The 24,520-nt window shown below is 46.4% G+C and overlaps 1 protein-coding gene across 1 annotated transcript in view; it reads left to right on the forward strand.

Annotated features, from left to right (window-relative positions):
- The first annotated feature begins 363 nt into the window (after window positions 1-363).
- Window positions 364-24,520, forward strand: part of EEF1AKMT4 (EEF1A lysine methyltransferase 4) — a 29,213-nt gene continuing 5,056 nt past the window's right edge. The window contains exons 1-2 of the mRNA XM_063306349.1: window positions 364-628; window positions 10,507-10,790. Of these exons, the coding sequence (XP_063162419.1) occupies window positions 448-628; window positions 10,507-10,790 (465 nt within the window). The 5' untranslated portion in view covers window positions 364-447. The remainder of the gene's footprint in view (window positions 629-10,506; window positions 10,791-24,520) is intronic.

The following is a 24,520-nucleotide window of genomic DNA, read 5'->3' on the forward strand; positions in this document are numbered from 1 at the left end:
AGAGGTCAAGATACGGTACAAGCCAAGAAGACGGGTCCGTTCAATTACCAGGGTTAGAGACGCAGGGCAAGCCCGGAGCGCAACGGCAGAAGCCTGCAGCACGATCGAAGGATTCCGTTGCAAGCCTGCCATCCGGGCTGCCCCCTTTCTGAACAACAGCCCCGGGATGACGCCCTTCGGTCCGCTCTCTCCCGGGGCCCGGCAGGACACCCAACTCTCGCAGCCTCAACCCGGAAGAGAACGCGCTGCAGCTCGCAGAGACCAACCTCCCCAAGGACGCGTTTCCGGGGGAGCGCTTTTACCCTCACTCCCGCTCAGCGACCGGAAGCTCCACGTGGTTTTGACGGGCCACGTGGGCGAGCAGGTGCTTCAGGCCGCCAGGCAGGCCGGCGGGCGGGAGGTGGAGTGATCCGCTGGCTGGCTGGCTTTCCTCCGCCCCGTCTCCCAATGGAGGAGCCCCCGCGGAGGCAGCGCCCGGGGTCCAACGCCAGGTACCGGGAGCGAGGTTTTTGGGACGCGCGGTACGAGCAGGAGGGGGCCGACCCCACCGAGTGGTTCGGGGGCTTGGAGTGCTTCCGCGAAGAGCTGGAGGCGGAACTGAACCCGGCGGACCGGATCCTGGTGCTGGGTAAGTGGTCGCCCTCAACCCCCTCTGGGGTTGTGCTGTGGAGGATCGAGGGACGTGCGCGGATTGGGAGCGTGCGCGTTTCCTCTTCCTCCGGAGCATAACTTTGGTCTCTAAGCCAGTGTTTTTTCAACCTTGGCAACTTTAAGGTGTGTGGACTTTAACTCCCAGAATTCCCCAGCCAGCATGGAAAAAGCTGCCTTTGTTGGCTTCAGTGCGTCACTTACATCTTAACCTCAGTCAGTGTTCACACTAACCCATAATGTGGCTTATTAGATGCGAAACCATCCATTGTAGTTTCAGTGGTTTATGGCCTAACATCACATATGAATTCTGTGAATTTTGGTTTATTCAACAAACCATGGTTTAGCTTGCTGAATCTCTGGGTTCCTCAGCTGCAGCTGTCAAGCTGCATTTGAATTGCAAAAAAAGTTTTTCTTAATGCAGCCTTTGGGGGAGGGAGGGAAGGAAGGAAAGAGAGACACTATATTTTTTAGGAGTCATTTGGAACATATACAGAAGTACTTTTTTGGAATTTTGAGGATTACATTCTTAATTTTTTTCCTTTACAAGAAAATTAGAACAAGTGGGGGAGATCTAGTAGTGGTTTATAGTTCTTTGAGCTGATGGCTTTTGGGTTGTGTGAGAGTTGGGTGGCCTATAAATTAAATAAATAAATCTCCCTTCTTTAATACACAAGTAGTCCTTGCTTAACAACCATTCGATTAGTGTTGGTTTGGACTTATGACCTGTCCTCACACTTACGACTGCCACAGTGTCCCCATGGTCATGTGATCACAATTTGGGTGCTTGGCAGCAAGTTTGTATTTATGACTGTCACAGCTCCCATGGTCATGTGATTGCCATTTTTGACCTTCCCAGCCAGCTTCTGGCAAGCAAAATCAGTGGGGAACTGCATGATTTGCTTAACAACCACGTGGTTCGCTTAACACCTGCTGTGATTCACTACGTCCACCACAAAAAAGGTCGTGAAATCGAATCCACTTTGCTTAGCAACCAAAATTGCAGTCCCAACTGTGGTCGTTAAGCAAGGACTACCTGTAACAGTTCTGCATGTCGGCTGAAGACTAAAGCATACGAAAGACCTAATTTAAACCAGTTTCCAAGAAAAAGAGCTGAGTATTCAAGGGAACTAAGACCCCCACTTTCCTTTGATACCTGTAGTAAACATTTATTTACTGTGAAATTGCTGAATTGCTTGTCGCACATGCTTGTTTTAGCTGTAAGCGAATCTGATATAAAAGAACTCTAACTTTGAGACTTCACTCTTGCAGCAAACGGTACTTTAGTGGCCACTCTCCAATTATCCAGCATTTCTGGCTGAGATTTCCACTACAACCCCCCCTAGCCCCACTTTTCTTTCCTTATGCATGGACAAAGAAGTGTTACTCCCCTTTGGGAAATGTGCAGTGTGGGGAGCTTTGCCAACCTGCTGTAGCAGTGAAAGTTTTGGTGAACAAGGAACGTCCACTTACCCTTTGTTGCCACCAGGGGGCAATGTGGCACTCCCCAATGGCTGCACTAGCTCATGAGTCCCCAACATGGTGCCCAGGAGCAACCAGATTCTGCCCCACCTCATTTTGTTTTTAGTCTTTAAAAAAGGAGAAGGAGAAGCCTAAAAGGCTGGAAAGCATGTCATAGCCTCGGGCATTAACTATTTCTAACAATGCCTCTGTCCCTAAGTAGACCCTAGAACCATTCTTAAAAAAGAATGAAGGCCAGGAGCTGGCCCTTGGTTTGGAAGTGTGCCCACTTGCCCAGGAAAAAAGGACCAAGGTAAGCTAGGGGCATCCTGGGGAGCTGGAAGGGCTGGGGAGCAGCCATGTTTGGCTTCTGGGATATAGGTGTCTTGTGATTGGCCACGCCCACCATAGCTGCCATTTTGTGAATGCACCCGTAACATTCTCTCAAAACCCCAGCTGTGCCTAGACCCTTTCTCTAGCTTTCTTGACAGTATCCGGAATGGAAGATTTATTTCTTCCATTTATATCCTGCCTTTCCAGAAACTCAAGGTGGCTTACATAGTAGTCACTCCTCCCATTTTTTAGATGAAAATGGCTTTAAAAACCTGGTTTTGTCAACATGGCTGGAGCAGGAAAAAGAATAGTTCCTCTTGGGGATGGCTAGCTCCTTAGAGGTGCCCTGTTTTGCTTGAGGACAGAGAGAGAACCTTAGCCATCTGGATTCTATTGTATTTTAATATATTTATATTTTCCTATTTATTATTGTATATTATTTATATTGTATTGTGGCTAAGTATTTTTACTGTGAACTGCCCAGAGTCCCTCCTTGTGGGAGAGATGGGCGGTGATAAATTTGAGAAATAAATAAATAGGATCTTAGTTCATCTGTTCTTACCGGAGATGCAATAGGAACACTGTTACGAATATGGAAGGATTGGTCTGTCTGGCTCCTGGACTTACGTTGACGATTAGAACGCAGAAACCACCTTTGGATTCCTGCCTTAGTTTCTACATTCCTGTAACAGCATGAGGACCAGGAACTTGTTTTCCATTTTACCTTTAAACTTCCTAAAACTACAGCATATCATACTAAGGCTGTAATTTGGTTTGGGTACAAAGCAAAGGTATAAAAAATGCAATTTCTCAGTGTCACATCACCCACTGAGTAGGTAAGCCCCCCCAAAAAAGGGTATTTTTTCTTTTGGGGGTGGGAGTTGAAAAATCAGAGTGGGCATATGGGCTCACCTCCTTGTGATTGCAGCAACTGAGAAGGTGACGTTGGAAATGCAGGAAGGACCACAAACTGTTCCCCCCTCCCCACGCGTCTTGGTGTTGTGTTTTGCTTTGCTCCTTGTTCACTGTTCTCGTGATTTTAGATATTTAAAAATCTGACTCAGATCTTTTCACCCAGAGCTCATCCAAAGTGTACTGTGGAGTAAGAATGAATTGTTCACCAAGCGTGCTTTGGCATCTGCCATAAAAATGATATGCAGATCACTAATTGCACAAGCCTTAAATATTCGCATCAGCTCGGCCTGTCAGTCTCACGAATAAAAACACACCCATTTTATTATTTATCTGCAGACGGTGCGACTGTTGGAAATATTTAAAAAATGTATACACTGACTCACAGGCTTAATCAGGAATCTCAGCACAGTTCCTCTAAGGAAGATCCCATCCCCTTAAAAATCACATTGTGAAAATTCATACTCCTGGCCCCTCCCCTCCTCCACGAAATAAATACGCATTTAATATTTGGAAAATAGCTTTTTTGGAACACAATCCATCACACAGAGGAGATGGGAGGCTCGATTTTGTCCTGTGGTTCCACTTTTGCAGACCGGATTGTTCTGCATTTGCAGATGCTTTTCCAAGGAATCTTCATACCTGGTTTTTCGAGGAAGGGCGATCGCAAGTTTCTAGTCCTCAGGGTTGCCAGGAAAGCATTGTCATCCCCTGCCCAGCACAGCGGATTTCCAAAGACTTCACCCTGATTAGATGTGGCAGGACCACAGCGGTCACCTTGTCGTCCAAATAGCTGGCACAGTTTTCTGTCTCTCCTTGGTGCAGCTACTGCACCAAGGGTGGACTATTTCCGCCCTTCCCCGTGCCTGGCTTGGCTGGTTTGCTCAGGCTGTCCGTTCTGCAGGGCAGGGTCTCCTTCCTTGTGTTGTCCCTCAATCTGGATGTGGAAATCGGTGGGATGAACAGATGTAGGGCAAGAGGGGTTCCCTCTTCAAAGAGGTTTGGGTCCCTCCTCGCTCAACATTAAAAGGTGGTCCTCAAGAGTGATGGGTCCCTAACACTCCTCTCCAAGGTGCTAAATGTGTGTTGATGCAAGCTTGATATCGAAGTAAGGGAAACGTCTCCTCCAGTTGATTTGTCCTCAGGCTCCCTCCTTGGTTGTGCGGATTGGGCGTCCTGAGCAGCCCAGTCGTGCCTCCGATGTCCTAGGAAGGGTTCAGGCACTGCTGTTTGTTTCCTGGGATCGCTGCATCTCACGGATCAGTAAGTTAACAAAACTGGGCTTGCTGGTTGGGAAGTCCCACCAGCCTGAGAACAGCTCTGAGCCGCCATTTGACCTATAGCGGTTGATCTCTCTAATCTGATTACTTAGCCCGAATTTTCCTTAATCTGATCAAGAGAGGGAGGCTTGGTTTCCCAAACAGACTGGGATTAACGGGGACTGATTCCCTGATCCTGTTAGGGCACCCGTGTCTGATCTGTGATTAACAGAAGACTCATGTTTGGTTAGAGAGTGGCAGGAAGGAGCCCAGGTGGGGTGAGGTGGGGAGTGGAGATGGTAAGGCATCCAGTCTTCCAATCGTGCATCGTGGTTGAGGTTGAGATTTTGAAGGTTCATCTGCTCTCAGCAGGAATGGTAGGATCCTGGCCCTGGCATTATAAAGGAGACAGATTCACATCCAAGACAGTAAAAACTTCTGAGCATCTTCTGGCCTCCTTAAAAATGCACCCCTTTTACTCAAACATGAATCAACCATCCCTAATTTCTTACCCAACCAACCGGTTGGGATTGACCTTCCCTAGATTCTCGGTGCATCTGAAAAGTGATACCTCAGGGCGGTTAGTTACAAGCTTTCCTGTGCTAAAGTCCACATACAGGTAGTCCTCATTTAACAACCACAAATGGGACTGGCAACTCAGCCATTAAGCGAAGTGGTCGCTATGTGAAACTGTGACTGTGCTTATGATCTTACTTCAGCTTTCCTTTATTTTACAGGCATGTGAAGATTGTAAACGTGAAGATTGGTTGCAAAGTTATTTTCTTCATCACTGCCATAACTGCAAACAGTCGCTAAATGAGGCACTCGCTAAGCGAGGACTACCTATACTGGATGTTTCATAGTTACAGTCAAGCATTACTTTCATAGTTACAGTCAAGCATACACAAAGTGTGCCATCAAATGCCATGGTCAGTAGCATGCTTCCTTCAGATATCAGGACTCTACCAAGACTTGTTTTGGGCCTGATCCAGAGACAAGAGTTGAAATCGGTCCCATTTGGTGGTGGCCATATCAGGCAGTATTGCTTGTATAAGGACAATTTACGTTTCTCTGGATCTGGCCCCAGATGGGTGGCATAAAAGCCACCATACCCTCAAGCGGTCCTTTTTTATATATATACAGACACGGAGGTTGTCAGTGATGGTGCAGAGATATTTTCCTTGCCGGTGGTATAGTAATTAAGATATTTTTATCCCTCCAAAGTGTCTGTACAGAAACTCACATATGCTGGCTTTAGGACTTGTGCATCTCCAACCTGGACTGGTTTTGGAAGCTAAGCAAGATCAGATATGGTTTGTTCTTGGATGGGAGACGCTAAGTATTTCAGGGCTGTTGACTAGACCAGTGTTTCTCAACTGTGGCAGCTTTAAGACATGTGGACTTCAACTCCCAGAATTCCCCAGCCAGCATGCTGGCTGGGGAATTCTGGGAGTTGAAGTCCACACCTCTTAAAATGGCCACGGTTGAGAAACACTGGGGTAGAGTGACAGTCATCTTTGAGACAAGCATTTGCTTGCTGGCACAAGTTGAAGTCCACAAGTCTTAAAGTTGCCACAGTTGAGAAACACTGCTTTAGAAACGACTAAATTATGACTTTTTGGGCTCCCCCTTCTCAATTACAAAATACTAGTCCATCAACTCCTAACTTTATGGGTAGAGGGAATAAGAGGGAGTTTCAAACAAAACCAGCTTGCTTTCTCTTATCATAGATGAGCATTGTCTTCTCCAAGGGATGCTTTCATTACCACCAACTGTTTTTCTTATCCAGCAATCTCGTTCCATTCAGTGGCTGCTAAGTATATCAAGTCCTCACTGATAATTTTTGCTGGGAAAGTGGGAAGGATCCTATTTTATTTTTACTTTCTTTTGCCCCCATTTTTGCAGACCCTGAGTGTGATTGCTTGGTAGGGTAGCATAAATACAAACAGCCTTCTGAATTTCAACCATGGGAGAAACTGCAGGGGTTCAGCTGACAAAAAGTGATTGCAAACATGAGATTTCCTTTCAGTGTTAGGTGTGGATTAAGGAACTTAGCTAAAGGCAGTGGTGCTTGCAAAAAAAGATCTTGGGATTGCAGACTGAAGACAGGTAGTCCTTGATTTACGGCCATTCGTTTAGCGACGTTGCGACGGTGATGGAAAAAGTGATGTGTGACTGGTCCTCATACTTATGACCATTGTGGCATCCCTGCGGTCACGTAATCAAAAACCAGGCACTTGGCAACCGGCCTATATTTAAGGCGGTTGCAGCGTCCCAGGGTCACTTGATCACCATTTGCAACCTTTCTGGCTGGCTTCTGACAAAGTCAATGAGGGAAGCCTGATTCACTTAACAACTGCAGTGATTTGCTTAACGACCGTGGCAAAATGGTCATAAAATCAGGTGTGACTCACTTAATGACTGCCCTCGCTTAGCAGTTCCAGTCCCAACTGTGGTTGTAAGTCGAGGACTACCTGTAGGAGCCAGCAGGGTGACAGTCACCCATGCCTTAGTCCTCTCCCATTTGGACTACTGTAACGTGCTCTACATGGGGCTGCCCTTGAAGAGTTTCTGGAAGCTTCAGTTGGTTCAAAATGCAGCGGCCCACATAGTTTTGCACAAGTCTAGATTTGCACATGTGTCACCTCTTTTGTGGGAGCTGCATTGGTTGCCAATTTGCTTCTGGGTCCAATTCAAGGTGCTGGTTATTACCTTTAAAGCGCTTGGTGGCTTGGGGCCTGGTTATTTGCAGGACCGCTTTTCCCCAGTCACATCCACCCGGCCCACCAGAGCGGGGAGGCAGAGCATGTTGTGGGTCCCTTCAGTTACGGAAGTACATCTAGTGGGGCCGAGGAAAAAGTCCTTCTCCGTGGTGGCTCCCTCCCTTTGGAACATCGTTCCCTCAGAGATAAGCTTGGCCCCACCTTGCTCCTTTTCTGGAAGGCCCTGAAGATGTGGCTCTGTCAGTGGGCCTGGGGACCCCAGGATGATATGGAGCTGGTCAAGTGGCTGATTTGATTGTATTTGTGGCTGCCGGGGGGTTGGGGGGTTGATGGGTTTTCGTATTGTGGATTTTAATTCTGTAAGCCACCTGGAGTCGCCAGGTGTGAGTTGGGCAGCCATATAAATTTGCTTAATAAATAAATAATAAATAAATGTGGCTGCAAAGGAGGTTAATACAATTCTAGGCTGCGTTAAGAGAAGGTCAGTTTCCAAATTTCAGGAAGTAATTCTACTTTAATCTCCTTTGGTCAGACCCACCTCGCATGCAGTTCTGGGCAACGCATTTTAAGAAGGGTTAGTAGAAATTGGAAGGGTTAGGGTTGAGAAAAAGTTTCACAGGTCTCAAAACCTTGCATGCTATTTTATCATCTTCATGTGACCCAAGCAAATGTTTCTTTACTAACAGTTTTTGAAGTTACCTAATGGGGAAAGTTTCTTTGCTCACCCACCAGCCCATCTGACTTCTAATCCTAGTTGTTGTTATGAGATAGACAGACAGACAGACTAAAAAGGTATTTCTATACTGCTTCTTGTTATAGAAGAAAACGAACCTATTGCCCATTGAGGCCTTGAGGAAATGTTATTCCTCCCAAAACGTGGAGTCAGCATAGAAAGGAACCTTAATTTGCCAAGCAAAGCAGGAATATTCTGACCATTTCTGGTCTTTCTGAAATGATGGACTTTTTGGCAGGGATTATACCCCATAGCTAAAGGCTGCAGCTTCTGCATTTTCATAGGCCAGTAGCAACTGCCAGCTCCTGCTTTACACAGCACATTAAGCCTCCTTCATCTCCCCTCGGTTTTGGGGTGGTAGGAATTGTTTGTCCTTTGGCGTTTGCAGCATCAGCCAGCCACTCTCGGCATTCATAAGGGCTAGAAACTTACGAAGCAGAAAGGAAGCAGAATTCCGCTCAAGAGCTAAACCCGTGCAGCTTGGTTGTCTTCTGTGGCCCACTTTTGGAGTTGCACATTAGTGTCCCGGAGCTAAGCAGGGGACCCCTTGGATCATAAATCCAAGGGTCCAAGTTGATTCAAGTGAAAGCCAGGTGACTTGTCTTCAGGGGCCAGGCCTCTCTGCCTCTCTCCATCCGAAAAGCTGCCAGACTTATGAATTCCAAGCTCTGTGCAAAAGTAATTAAAGTGCCTTTTGCAACCCACTCATTAACCGCTGCTTCCTCGCGCTAATTAGGTTAATTGTGATCTGCGGCACCCGCTTTGTCTCTTCCCCCCCCCCCGCCCCTTGTGTTTCTTTGGATACAGAAATCTACTCATGAAAATGTTGAGAGTCCAAATTCTTGAAATTGGCCACCTTTGGAATTGGGCAAGGAAGCAGGTGATGGGTTCTGTTCTTGGAAACAGAAATGCCCGTAGCTCTGACTTAACCCGGAGGAAGAGGTTTCCTGTTCCTTGAATCCCAGGTGATGGTGGGAGGGAAAGGCACTCTGGACATGCTCAAAGGCAGTTCTGGTTCCAAAAAAGAATCCTGGTTCAGAGTTTTGGCTGTTTGCTGCTTTTAACGTTTCCATTAGATTTAGGTCTCTTTCTGGATTGCGCTCCTGTAATCTTTCTCTCTAGAAACGTGTTCCCCGCATGTAGAAAACAAGCAAAGATAGACTATAAACCTTGACATGCTAAGTTTTCATAGGCAGAGAACATTTCTACAGAAAAACATTTGATAATGTGAATCCTACCCAGTGGACTAAGTGGTGTAGTTCAACCTGTGCAGTAGGTCTACTTGAGAGTCAAGGCAAACAGCTGTAGCTTTCCTGGACCAACAAGTGTAGCTCTTACACACTTGGCGTGGAGTGGACCGCCAGAGGCTGTACTCCAGAAAGTAATGTGTGAAGCTAGGACAAAAACTAAATTTGATTTCAGTCCATTTACGTTTAAAGGTAATTACAATTAAATTGAGTTAATGTTCCTTTGCAGCTGTGACTTTAATAATTTTCCCCTTCTGTCACATTAGGAATAACAATCTGGTAATGTTTTTTGAGGTCCTGGGAGCCCTGCTTACGCAGCTCTGAATTATTTTGTTTCTGAAACAGAAGGAAATAAAATGTAGGCATTACACTCTTCGCAGCTGAATTTTTGAAATTCAGGTTCTTGATGTTAAATGTTGCCAGACAGCGTGATGTTATGGAAGGCTTGGATGCAGAGAGAAAAATAAAATGCAAATATTTTAGGGCGAGGTGAGAATTTCAGGCTCCGTGTACAAGATCTGGACTTCCTAGAAATGCGGATCTGCGTTTTTACTTGGTAGGTTTTTGATGGCTTAAACCCAGAAGCTATGTTTTAGTGGCATTTCTTGTAGTTAAACTAATGAGTGCATTGGACTGGCATGAGCAAATACCTATCTATCTATCTATCTATCTAATTTTATACATACACAATTAACAAAATCTTTAAACTTTAAAAAAACTTTAAAAAAATTAGAAAAGAGAAAAGAATGAGAAAAAGGAAAAAAACTCCCTTATATTTTATAACTTACCATTAGTCTCTTGTTTACTAAGGAATACACTGTGATAATATGTACAAAATATTATAAAATATGACAAAGGCTCTGCCAGAGTAACTCACATGGCTGCATCCTTTGCTTAGCAGAAAATACTGCCTTTTCCAAAACGGATAGATCACACATTTCTGGCAAGCATTCCTTGACATCTGGAATAGCATTACATGTCTATTTTCTCAGTGTGATTCTTCTAGTCACCCCCCCTCCAGGCTTGATACAACCATAATTCCTCAAACACCTGACTTTATAGATGTCAAATATTAAGCTATGAAAAAGTTTAAAGAGCTGGAGAGACCGATGCTCCCAGCTTGCACCGCTGATTGATTGCTCCGTGTGAAATCCTTGAAAATCACCAACTCACGGTGTCGTCTTTTGCAGGCTGTGGGAACAGTGCTCTGAGTTACGATCTTTTCCGGCTGGGGTACACAGACATCACCAACATAGATTATTCCGCCGTGTGCATTTCAAGCATGCGAGACCGTTATGCGCATTGCTCAGGCTTACATTGGGCGGTAATGGATGCCCGGTTCTTGACTTTCATGGATGGAAGCTTTGATGTGGTCTTGGAGAAAGGCTTTCTGGATTCCATGATGGTGGAAGAAAAGGATCTCTGGAATGTTTCCCTAGAAGCCAAGATGCTTCTGGACCAAGTATTAACTGAGGTGAGTAGGATGAATCCTTGCTGATGAGACGCCACCCCAGGTTAGGGCTGATGGTAGCTTTCTTGATCATTTTGAGCAGTGTTTTTCAACCTTGGCCACTTTAAACGGTGTGGACTTCAACTCCCAGAATTCCCCAGCCAGCAGTGGCTGGGGAATTCTGGGAGTTGAAGTCCACACCGCTTAAAGTGGCCAAGGTTGAAAAACACTGATTTAGAGAGCTTCTTGTGTCAGGTTCTACACAATTGTGGATCAGGTAATTGAACATCACTACTGGTGTTTCTTATGTCTCTAGTCCTCATGATTATGAGAAATTTTGAAGCCACATCTGTAATTTTATTTGATTGGGAATCAATGATACTTTAGTTGAACGGGATATGAGCCTGAACTGCAAATAGGTCTTCATTCTGGTGGTCCTATAGAGCCCCCCACCCCCACTGCCCCCACCACCCTTTCTCTATTCCAACCTGCTGCTGCTGCATTCCAGATATATTGGATTTCAAATCTCTTAATCCCTAGCCAGCCTGATCCACTCAACTACACCAGGATGAAACGAGGGTTGACCCCAGTTCCTGTCCTCTACACATAAGATTTCCCTACCGCCCCCCCAATCACCACCATCTCAGTTTTCTTTCCCACAAACCCTAAGGACTGCCAAATAAAATATCTGACCAGAATCAGCCATGAAAAAACTTGGGGCAACCTATGGGAAATAACATCCGTTATCTTGGATCTTAATTGCTGGATTCACACAACCCACTGAACCTGGATAAACAAAATTCAGTTGCTGAGTTCAGAGAGCCTGTTCTGCCCATACAGAGAAGCTAAAAGGTGGCTAACAAGATGGCTTGGTTCACCCAACATGCTAAGATAGAGTCTGGGTTGCACATCATAGGAACCCATAATGCTCCAACATCATTTTAAGCCCATCTAGCATGCTGTGCAAGCTTGGCTGTGCAAGCCATTTCAACACAGGGGTGGATGTTCCTTAGACATCTTAGAAAAAGGGGTGACAAGAAAGGGCCAGCTCTGGTTGCCCCATAGTGTAATGGTATGTAGGAAAGACCTTGGGAGACGGGCGAAGAGACGCCACCAAAGGATGGTCAGATAAGAGAGGGCATGGCCCGCAGCTGGATAGTGGGCAGGGCAAGAGGCTCAGAAGGGACCCTCCCTAGGTTCTCGGGCTGTAAAGGAGACCGGGGGGGGGGGAGGAGGATTGTACTTCCATACTTGCAAGGTTCTGTCAATGTAGCTTCACAATAAAGTAGAATTAGCTCATCTGGGTGTCATTCCTATCTGGCTTACCCCACATAGACACAGCTGAGACACGTATGCACCCAACTCCCTTGTCCCTGTTTCTACCAAGAGGAAAGCCCTGTTCGGGATGGGAGGCCCTCCAGTTCAGTCCCCCTCCTTGGGGACATCAAAGCCCCCTCCCCAGAGCCCCCACTTCTTCCCCTTGGCATGTCATCGGGCAGTGACAGCGAGAGCCGCGTGGCCTGGGCTACCCCTTGGCGGAGATCGCTTGTGCCCTTCCTGGCTTGGCATCATTTTGGCACCGGGGGAAGATTGGCTGATGGATTCCAGGTGTCCTTCCAGAAGCTGAGCTAGGAATGCCTTTGCAAGGGGCCTGTTGAGCGAGATTAAAGGTGGAAGGGGACGAGATCAGTCATCCCAAGCCGATTTTGGATGCTGGCAAGGAAGCCCAGTGTTTTTCGCACCCGCAGGATGGCCCTTGCTTCTAAGAGTTTCCCCTTCATGCCAAGGTGCCCACTTCTTCTTCCCCCTCCTCCCCCCCGAAAGCCACCAAAACAAAGCCCAGCTGCCTGCCATTGCCACAGCAACTGTCATAAATAGCAGCTTGCAGATGGCAGTATTTTACTCGGATCAGTCCTTTTTACGGTTTCTAATTAAGGGTGCAGCCCCAGGGAAGTGCCTGGCAGCCCTGCCAAGGGATTCACAGCGAGAAGGAACCAGCTATGGATCTGCCAGCCCCACCCTGGGGAGAGAAACCCCCAGAAAGCTGGGCTTGCAAGATTTGGGGGGGGGAGGTGCAATCTGTCCCCCCCTTTTTATCTCAGTTGCCTGACTTCCCCACCTTCTCTCCCCAGTTTCCATCTCATTAGCGTACGGATTCTTCCCTTCCTTCCCCTCCCTGAAAAATCTGACCGGCTGGCTCTCCCTGTTTCCATGGCAACCCCCATCCCTCGCTGGCGGTATTGACTAGGTCTTTGAGGGGGGGACAAGTGAGGTTTTCTCGGGGATGCTAATTGGGCTGCAGCAACCATATTGAATTTGCCTGGCGGGGGGTGGGCAGGAGGGAATCAGGCCAGCCTGGGGGTTACTATCCACCATGTTCCAAGAAGGGATGAAAATGCATGCGTTTTCTCTTTGTCTCCACACACACACCCAATTCTTTTTTCCCCTTGTTGCAAAGCGCTCCGAGTTTTTTTTAGTGCGTCAAGATGCTTCTTTGCTTCAAATGGGAGGAAGATGGAAGCCCCCGTCAAGTTTGTCCTTGCTGGCCTGGGAAGAGTGTCCACTCTGGCCAGCGATTCCAGGCAGGCTTGGAAACGAGGCCATTTTGCCCCCCTGATTCTGGAGCCCCTCAAATTCCCCTCCTCCCTAGCTAGACCCTTGCTGGAGTGATGGAAGTGGGGGTATCCTTGGGCTCACCCCTCTCCTCTTCTCCACTGCCCTTAAAAAAGGTTGGACGTTCTGGATCCCTCCTCCCCACTCTTTGCCAGGTGAAAGCAGGGCAGGAGCGGGCCCTGCCCTGCCTTGTCTCAGCCTCCCCTTGCTCAGCTTTTAGCTCTGTCTGTCATCTTCCCCTGTGGCCAATCAGACCGGCGGCACTGGGTCCGTGGCCAGGTGATATCCTCGGCTGACCTCTGCTGCTGCCCTCCTGACCATTTGCTGGGAGCAAGTCCTCAAAAGAGCGGAATCTGATGCTGGGAGTTTGGGAGGTGTCTGCAGAGGGGTGGGCCCTGTGGCCTCAGGGTACAAATGAAGGGAGATGCCAGTGCCACGGACCAGGGAAGTGGGCCTTCGCGGTCGCTCTGCCCCTTCTGTGGAACAGCACTTCCCTAGACATCAGGAGCTGACCAGGAATGTAGAGCTGGCCATGGGGAAGGCATGAGAGAGCCAGAAGGGGGAAGGAAGGAGCCCGCCATTAAGAAGATTCAGATAAGAGATTACATGGTCCAGAGACAGAAGGAAGCACGAGGAAGAAGTTCAAAATAACTCTGCCTTGGTTTTGTTCGGTATAAGTTGAGAAACCTGGGGAGACTTTTACAATGGATATCAGCCCTTTGAGGTAGGCCAGGTCAAGAAACAGATCCCACGGGAGCTCCCGGAATACAACTTTATTGATGTAGGTCTACTAAGAGACACATTATATATACTGTATTTCAGACGCTTTATGCGAAGACCTAGCTCTCTGGAAAAGATGGAAAGAGGAGAAGAGGATGACCACAGCAAGGTGGATGGACTCATTTAAAGCAGTGATGCATGTACCCTTTGGAAAACCTGAAAAAACAGGTTAGGAACGGATCATAATGAAGAAAATCTTATCTGTGTGGTGGCTAAGGTCAACAATGGCTTCATGGGACATAATCAGTCAATATCAACAGAATCTTGGAAGCCTGTCCTGGTTTCTCTCTGTCCCATCTTACATGAAACAAAATCAAGGCAGAGTTACTTTGAGTTTCTTTCTCACCCTTCTATCTCCGGACTGTGTGATCTCTCCTCACTTAGTCCCACTTAGCAGCTTGCTTATTCCTATAAGTGCCTTCACAGAGCCTCCCTTCCTGGTTCCTAGGAAGGCCATTAAAATATGGTAATCCCATCAGGCCTTGGAGGCTGGAATGTGGTGATCCTGATTTGGGTTTATATTGATTATTGTTCCCAGTTCGCTTTGTAGCTTGGGTAATATTATCGATTTGTTCTCTTTTTATTGTGTTGTTTCTAACCCAGTTCACCAGGGTTGGGATGGATGCTGCTCAGAGTCCATCCCTGGAGCAGCCTATAAGCTCAGTAAAATACAATAGATAAAATTAAAATGATTTGGGGGAGAAGAGATTTCCTAAGTAAGGCTTAGCCTCTGTGCTTTGCCACAATTTTCTGAAACCTCCCATTTTCAGGAAGCCTTTGACCATGTTGGCTGAGATGCGGACCAGACCTATTAAGAGGGTGTGAGATTGGGCAAGACTGCATTATCTTTGACTTTATGCAAATCACTGCATCATCACAGAAAGTTTTTCAAGACCTATCAGGAACATGCAGATACACACTAGTACTATGTGCTAGTACTATGCATTCCCTCTAATACTATTCATAGAACCCTAATACTAAATTTGAATAAGTTTAAGAAGGAACTAAAATAGCCAATTTTTGCCAGTTTTAAGTGCTTATCTTTATGTTATTTTGGCACCCACATCAAGGAACACCAGAAGAAGCCCTGTTGGTTCACAGTGGTCCCAAGAACACAGCTTAGGAACTATTGACCTACTGAAACGAACTCCCAAAATAAAATAAATCTTTCAAAATAAGCCCTTGTGGTTTATTCAGCCAACTGTGATTAAGCCAAACTATGATTCAGTGTGGAATAATTCCACTCTTCCCCAGGTATTGTCATTTCGTTTTGGTGTGCCTGTTCCAGCTTATATGGCCATCAATATATAGGAATCAGTGAAATCTTTTGTAAGAGAAATTGATCATCATCATATACACAGGATGGTGCTAATGTAGTGGTTCTTAAACTGGGGGTAATTACCTCCAAGGTGGTCATTTGGGCGTATCCTGGGGGTAATGGAGCAATTTGTAATCGCTTCTTTGTGAGTCCAGTTTGGGGCAGCCACTGTGGAGAGACTTATGTAAAACAACAGAGTCTCTTTCTTGTGGGTGGTGGGGCGGTAACAACATTCTTGGATGGGAAAAGGGGTAACTGGGTCAAACGGTGTAAGAACCACTGTGCTGTTTGTTTTTTTTAATCCGTTCAATTGTGTCTGACTCTCGGAGTCTGCCTGGACAAATCCCTGCAGTTTTCTTGGCATGGTTTTTCAGAAGTGGTTTGCCATTGCCTCCTTCCTAGGGCTGAGAGAGAGTGACTGGCCCAAGGTCACCCAGCTAGCTTTGTGTCTTAGGCGGGACTAGAATTCACAGTCTCCCGGTTTCTAGCCTGATGCCTTAACCACCACACCAAACTGGCCCCCACTGTGCTAATACATCATAAAATGTGGGATAAAATGTATTTTGAACAACAAAAGCTATGGAACTCCAGGAAGATGGACCTCAAGCATATCTGGTGTTTATTAACACTCAACTGTTTGAAAATTGCTATTCCTTTAAAATATAACAACTGCATTTTACTATCCAGATTCCCTAGTTTTTCCCTGTATCTCTACGCAGCAGCATTAAGCTTACTGATAAAGTGCTTCGTTTCTACAAGCAGTCTTAAGTGATGTGGAAGTTCCTGTTTCCAGCTGCCACCACCTATTCCTCTTTTCAACCAGGGTTATAGAAACAGAGCCAAAAGAAGGGAAATGGTTTCCCCCTTTCTGCTAATGGAGCAACATAAGGCAGTGGGAAGCCCAGTATCTTGTAGCCCATCTGCAGCAGCCTAAGCCTTGCATGGCATACTATCAGATTGAAAGATCCCAAGTCACAAATTGCCATCAAAATACCTGTTTGTTTAGAGTTCATTAAGAACACATGGGAGCAAAGAAAAATCATGGGTGGGTGTTAAGAAAATGATGAGGTAAAGGTAAAGGTTTCCCTTGACGTTAAGTGCAGTCGTGTCCGACTCTAGGGGGCGGTGCTCATCTCCGTTTCAAAGCCGAAGAGCCGGCGTTTGTCTGTAGACACTTCCTTTGTGGTCATGTGGCCGGCATGACTAAACGGAACGCTGTTACCTGCCCGCCGAAGCGGTACCTATTAATCTACTCACATTTGCACGTTTTCAAACTGCTAGGTTGGCAGGAGCTGGGACTAGCAATGGGAGCTCACCCCGTCACGCGGATTCGAACTGCCAACCTTCTGATCGGCAGGCTCAGCAGCTCAGCAGTTTAACCCGCAGCACCACCGCGTCCCTTACAAGAAAATGGTTAGGCATCCCCCCCCCCAAAAAAAGGGTGAAAGAAAGGTCAGTGACTCGGCCAATCTAAAACAGAGATTAAATCTCAGAGAAAAACTAGTTTTAAAGCAAATCAAGCTGAGGCATGAGCTCCCCACCAACACTTAACACTCCTCTGTCTAGTTAATCTCTTTACCTAGAAATCCAGGTTGGTTTCATCCTTCCTTCCTAAAGTTTGAGCAGGTTTACATTGCCTTCTTTCCATCTCCCCAACCAGACATTGCTCCCAGGTGATTCCAAAGAGCAAAATTTCCAGCAAGCTCTTCCTTTGCTATTTAAACCCAGGGATACCTGCTGGGGATTTGTCCAGCTGCTTCTCACAGGCTTACTTTGTCTGAGGCAGAAGAGATCCATCTGTAGATGCATTGTAGGTACCCTCTGACCAAAGGGGAAATCTCCAGAAACTTGCATTGTTTGTGAACGCCCATACTAAAGAAAGTGTCTTTTTTTATAATAACTTTATTAAATTTTAAAACAAAGAGATAAAATCTAACGGAAACTAATAAAGAAAGAGAAGGAAAACAGCAGTGCAGGAAAAAAAGAAAAAAGAACAGAAATAGAAAAAGGAATAACTCCCGACTCCTTGTACAACAGATATAAGTAAAACTTAGATTAAACTCTGACTCTAAGATTACAACGTAACATCCATTTTTTAAATTGTCAACTGTTATTAATCATCAAATCCGTATGTCATAATTTCATTCTTTTCTGTTTCACGCAAAAAGTCCAAAAAGGGGCTTCCAATTCGCCATAAAATTAATCAGTGTCTTTTCTCTAATCAAAGCTGTCAGTTTTGCCATCTCAGCCACCTCCATCAACTTTGCCATCCATTCTTCCATCATAAGTGAGATTGAATCTTTCCACCTTTGAGCATAAAAGTCTCGCTGTGGTTATCATATATAGAAAACAAAGTTCCATGAGATTTTTCCAATTGTTTATTCAATGGCCCCAAAAGAAATGTCTCCAATCGTATATTAAGCGTTAAAATCGAATGGATTAGTATATGTATTTGAGTCCAAATTTTTTTAGCTTTTTTATGTTTCATAGAAAAGCTAAAAAAATTGTTCTTTGTTGTTCACATTTCCAACAAATATTTGAATCCCTATTAGGTATGTTCGTTTGTTCGTTTTTCAAATTTCTATCACCACCCATCTCTCCTGATTTTTGATGATCTGTCCAATGATAAATACCATTGATACATAATTTCATAGAAATTCACTAGAGGAGGAGTCTTAATGTTCTTCATATGTGTTTAGACTTTAACTTCTACCAGTCTGAGCGATCGTGGCAGTGGGCAAAGCTCTTGCCCATTTCCCATGACAGTCTTGTGGCCGTTCCTATAGGTGGTACAGAAACTGACTTGGGCTTACTTGCACATTTTACACCCACAGCAGCATTTTTAATCCTTCCGTGGGAGTATCCAAACAGTAGAATTGTAGGTTAGATTCAAGTAGTCCACTCAACTGAATACAACAGGTGGTGTTCTGCATTGGAGACTGGCTCTTTTGAAGGTGTTGCTGTTCCCATGCAGAAAGCAAATCCTTAGGAAACCATCTTTGCTTCCATGTCACAGTGAATAGCTTATTGAGTGCCACACGAAAAAAGAGTGCCTCCCTCTCTTGCGGTCTCTTCACATTTCTGGGCCCCAGACATTGTCTCCTGAGTCACACCTTTCAGCCTTTACCTCCTAGATACGCTGGGCTAGCCACACACCCCTGCAAATTCTTGATATTGGGAGCTTTCCGAAATGTGCGTTCACCCACTTTCACCTTGGCCCAGTCCAAAATTCTCCCACCTGATTTCCCCAATCCAGTGCAAAGGGCCAGCCTGTCCAGAAAGCCTAAGAAGGCAGCCTCACAGCTTCAGGCATGTGTGTGGTGAGACAGGGTTCTGGGGAGGGGTAAAGTTTTTGAACCCCCATTCAAAAAGCTCATTGCCTTGGTGCATCATCTTGCTACATATTGTGGGGAAGCAGTCAGAAAATAGGATGCCCCCAGCTACACGCCAGAGAGGTATGGTGTCTAATTGCTATGTTAGCCTCTGCAGAGCAGTTTTAGAACTGTCCTGTTTCAGACTGCAAGAGGGGAAATCACTTGTGAATGCTGTTCTGCATACAGGTAGTCCTCACTTAACCACCACAATGGGGACCGGAAAACTGTTAAGTGGTGCAGACGTTAAGTGAATCAGCATGTGACCAGACCTGATTTTACGATGGTCATTAAGTGAATCCAACTTCCCCAATGGACTTTTTGCTGGAAGCAAATTGTGATCATGTGACCACAGGATGCTGCAACTGGTCATAAATGCGAGCCGGCTGCCAAGTGCCCAAATGGTGATCACATGGCTGTGGGGGCGGTGCAATGTTTTGCAATGGTCAAAGGTGTGAGTACAGGTCGTAAAGCAGTTTTTCCGAGGCTGTCGTAACTTCAGACCATCCTTAAACGAACAGTCATTAAGCAACGACTACCTGTATAAAGGAAATCTGATGAGTAGAAGGCAATGCTAAATCCTTTCCCCCTGAGATGCTAGCCTTCTGCCTGCAAGGAGAGATTCAGTGACACAATCAGAGTTGGAAGAGTCCAAATCCCTGCTCAGAATAGGAATTTAAATTAAAGCATCTCTGATAGATGACTATCCAGTTTCTGTTGGAATACACCCAATGTAGGATAGCCCACCATCTTCCTTGACAGTGTTCATTCTCCTGGGAAATATTTTCTGGTGTTCATGGGAACCTGCCTTCTTGTATCTTAAATCTGTTGTCCTGCAGTTTGCCACGAAAGAGGACAGCCCTTCTTTCTGTGTGGCATCCTTTCTGGAATTCAAAGTGTGCTAATCTCTCCTCACGCATACACCACAGTCTTGGTTTCTCATGGCTGAATATATTCTGCTGTTTAATTTTTTCTTCAAAGAACTTGGTTTCTAGACCCCTGATCCATCCATCCTCATTGCCTTCCTCTGTGCGTGTTCTGATTTCCCTGCCTGCTCCTCAAAACGTGGGGCCAAAAACTTGGAGCAAGGCCTTACAGAATAACTTGAAGCAGAATAAGATGGAACTATTACTTCTTGTGACTTAGAAATGGAACTTCTGTTGATCCAGCCTGGTATCGCATTGGCCTTTTTGGCAGCTACATCACACGACTGGCTTGGTTTACAGGGCGCTATTATCCCAAGATTCTTTTCATCAGTGCAGGTATTCCCCATCCTATACCCACACACTTGTTTTTTTGTTTCCTATGTGGAAAAAAGTGTCTCTGCCTACCACACTCTGAATTACTACAGTGTGCCTTGGGACTGCAAAACTCAGAATTCCCAACCAGCCTGCGAGGTAGGAATTGGAGGCATTCTAATACCACTGCGCTTGGTGGATGCTAGACTGGTGATCTGCGTGGATGGACGGTCCCAGAGCTAAGTAGATCAGCTGCCTCATAAAGTCTGAATCTTGACATCTTTACCAAATAGATAACAAACCCCAGGTGTTCCAAGTGGAGAATGCAAATTCCAAGATTTCTAGACCCCCCCCTCCCCTTTTTAATCCCCTTCCCCGATTAAAGAGCCCCCAGAGATTTTGCCATGGCACCAGCTGGTGAAATGCTTTTGACCGCAGGCGGTGCTGGCAGGATGTCAGGAGTTACGGTGGGAGAGTGTCATGTTGGCTCCTAGTCAGGCCTGCCTGAGCTCCTTAATTATTCCTTTCCCCCCATTTTGCAATGTGAGAGTGTAAGGAAGATGGGTTGGGCTCCCACAACAAGCTAGACTGGGACTGGGTTAAAACGGGATTGTGCAGTTGGTGGTGCAGTATGTTGTTCAAATTCAGCCATCCCACCATCATATGGTTTATGTAGGCATTGGATATTTAGTTGTCACAAAACATTTGTTCAATTCTTTGTGCTTTCTTAACCCAGAGCCCATGTTCTGGGAGGACCCAGCTGTTGAAAAGCCCCCCAAACTGGAAGCTGTTCTGCACAGGCGGCCTCAAGCAGGGGTATTATCTAAATGAGAAAGCAGCAACCCATGTTTCAGCTCTTCTTCTTCCTTCCGCTTTGCCAGTGCGTTGGACTAGCCTTGTCTCCAAGCCACAGCTGCACATGTGCTAAGCAGGGTTGTGATTGTAGAGGAGATAGCTGGGGCAGGTAGCGAGGGTGCTTAACCAGGGGCGGAAAGCCGCCCCCAGCCCACTGCTGGAGATTGTGAGCTCTTCACTCAGCCTGAGTCTTCCTCCTCAGGAGAAGAATTTGACACCTGCTTTGTGACAACTAAACCGAACCAATTACATGACCAGCCAGGTCTCCGTTTTGTGATGACGCCAGTTGTGTTTTGACCATCCAGGTGCTGTGTATTGTGCGAACCCAGCCCTGGTAGGGAACCAGTTTCAGGAGTAGGGTTGAGCTTTCTCTTTCCACAGGGGTGGGGGGGCTCCATTCCTCACCCACTACCCCTTGCAGAGCTATCAGATTCTTTGATCTGTGGCTTAGCACAATAGAGTCAAGCAAAGAGAAAGTTCATTTCTAAGCCTCCCCTCCCCTGGGGCACAATCCAACCAGAATAAAAGTTAACAAATAAGAATTAAACGCCAATCGAAGAGAATCTCTGTAGTTCAGGGTTGAACGGTGGAGTCCTTGGTGCTCTCTGCACTTGGTCGTCGGCTTGCAGATGTTTCATTGCCCAACTAGGTAACATCATCAGTGCGAGGGAGTGTGGGGTTTGCTCCCTGTTTCTCTACAGTAGCTTGCCCTGCCAGTGTTGGTGGGGTGTGGTTTTCTCCTTGGCAGTCCCTTGATTGGGGTGTTGTTTTCTGCGTGGTTGTTTGTCCACTTGATTGGTTGTCTCTTTGGCAATTCCTTGATTGGGGTGTTGTTTTCTGCTTCTGTTCCTCCTGTCCCTCAAGGCCATTCCCTCTGCCCTCTACATCAGTGTTTCTCAACCTTGTGAAGTTTAAGATGTGTGGACTTCAACTCCCAGAATTCTCCAGCTAGCATGGCTGGCGGGAGAATTCTGGGAGTTGAAGTCCACACATCTTAAACTTCACAAGGTTGAGGAACACTGCTCTATACATCATGTGTGAATTTATCACGTAGAGTTATGATAGCACAAACTCTATGCACCTTTTGCTCAATCAATGCATTATGTTTGGCAGTGACTGTCCTGTCCCGTGCCCCCCAAATTTTGGCTTGCTCCTGTCCCAGGACTGGGAGGAAGTTGTCCTTTTACTGGTCATTTTCTTTCTCAAGGAAGAATAGGGCAAGAGGTTGTCCACCAACCCAAGAACCTTCTTCTGGCACGGCTAAAGTTCATGATGCTTCCTTGGCTTGAGATGTCTCTGCTCTTGGCAGACCTGGCCCTCCATCCTTGCTGTCATTGCACTTGGCTTCAGGCATCTCTTATCCTCACATGCTCTTTGGGCAGAAGCAGCTGAGAAATCAGGAAAATAAAATGGGGCATGAAACTTAATGGGGAGACAGGTTCTTCACTATTCCCTAATTGTAGAATCCAATGGGGATCATCCAAAACAATAAAGTTGTGACGGGTCCCGTGGAGAAGCTGTACCTTCACATATCCCTAACTAAATTAAGGGATTTATGTTTTCCTTCCCTGTCTCCATCGGTGATCCCTTCACAGGCCTGATTTTGTGCACCTGTCAACACCCATTTCTGGAGTCCCATCCCCACTCCAAGTAAGTGTGGCATTTTTTTCCTCCTTCACAGGTGCCGATTTGATTATGTGCCATCAAGGTGGTATCAACTCTTAGTGGCCACCTAGACGTTCTCCAGGATAATCTGATCCCAACCTTCAGGTTTCCCAACGATGCACCCTTCACTGCTGTAATCAAGTCCATCCACTTGGTTGCTGGTTGCCCTCTTCGGCTCTTTCCTTCAATTTTTTGCAACATTGTGGACTTCTCAAGGGAGCTGCGTCTCCACATGTCCAAAATAGGATAGTTGGAGCCTAGTCATTCATGTCTCAAATGAAAATTCTGGATTCATCTGTTTTATGGTCCATGTGCTGTTTTTCCATGATATCCCATTCTCTAATGCCAACATTCAAAGGCACCAATACTCTTTTTATGCTGCTGCTTCATTGTCCAACACATGCAGTTCCATGTCCTGTAAAAGGTAAAGGTTTCCCTTGACATTAAGTCCAGTCGTGTCCGACTCTAGGGGGCGGTGCTCATCTCCCTTTCAAAGCCGAAGAGCCGGCGTTTGTCCGTAGACACTTCCTTTGTGGTCATGTGGCCAGCATGACTACACGGAACGCCGTTACCTGCCCGCCGAAGCGGTGCCTATTAATCTACTCACATTGGCATGTTTTCGAACTGCTAGGTTGGCAGGAGCTGGGACTAGCAACGGGAGCTCACCCCATCACGCGGATTCGAACCGCCGACCTTCCGATCAGCAAGCTCAGCAGCTCAGCGGTTTAACCCACAGCGCCACCGCGTCCCTGTCCTGAACCCCCCTTAAATGCCAGAAAGCTGTGCTGGACATTTTGCTCATGTTGGGAAGGAGACATCTTTGAACCCCTGTCCTGTGGCCCAGGTAAAAACATGGCCCTAGTCCGAAAAAGGCTGCCCATCCCTGATCTGGGAGAGGCCACAGTTTAATGGCACATCAAATGCTTTGCCTGCATTCCAACCCAACCTTGGTTTCAGCTACTCCAACTGGGGAGAAAAGGATGGGGGAGGGGAATGCAATGAGAACACCTCCCAGACTGAGATCTTAGGAAGTCATTACCAGTTGGACTAAGTTCATTAATGTGCTCTGCTTCGTGGGAGCTTCCTGGAGTAGTTCCTGTGTTCTTGGACTAGCTAGTTTTTCTCTGACCCTGTCTGTCCCACCCAGCCAAATCAGATTAGGGTGATGCAGCACGGAGGGCCTTCCCCTTCTCCTTTTTCTTCCCCACCCTCCCCACTTCAACAGTGTTACAGGAGCTAGGCCAAAAGGAAGAAACACCCGTTCTTCGTTTCTGCTAATGGGGAAAAACCAGGGGAGTTTTTAAGCCCCCTCTATGGCAGTCGGTCTGCAAAGGGAGGGGCTTTCCAGACCACGTGAGCAGCCTATAAACTCCCCAGATAGAGAACCGGCACCAAAACACCTGTTTTAAAGTGTTCAGAGTTTATTCAGAACTCATGAGGGCAAAGCAAAGGCATGCGTGGTGATTAGCAGAGGAAGGGTGACCCAAGGATCAATGGTTAGGCCTGTGTAAGATGAAGACTAAGCCTAAGAGGAAAATTAATATTGAAAGAAGCCTACCAAGACTCGTCTGGAGCACGTGCAAAATCCAATCAAGCCCTGATGCCTGCTACCCTCACCTACAGGTCTGTGTGTTTTACAAGTCTTTGTGCTTAGGTTCCTTTCTGGGGTTCTGGAAGATTTTACCCTACAACCTGTGCTCCCTCCTTTCCTTCCCCATAGCCAGGTGCCCCTCTGCAGGGAAATGCCACAGAACAAATGCCTCCAGCACCCTTCTTCCTTGCTATTTAGCCGCAGGAGGAGAAAGAGTTATTCTCCAGACTTGCCTTGTTAGAGGGCAATTGTGGGGTGAGCTTCTAAAATTCTGCCTTGCTAGAAGCACCCATTACTCTCACCTCCCCCAGTTTGACACTCCC

The sequence above is a fragment of the Candoia aspera genome, chromosome 6 (genome assembly GCF_035149785.1).
Source record: "Candoia aspera isolate rCanAsp1 chromosome 6, rCanAsp1.hap2, whole genome shotgun sequence".
In the NCBI taxonomy this organism is placed as follows: domain Eukaryota; kingdom Metazoa; phylum Chordata; class Lepidosauria; order Squamata; family Boidae; genus Candoia; species Candoia aspera.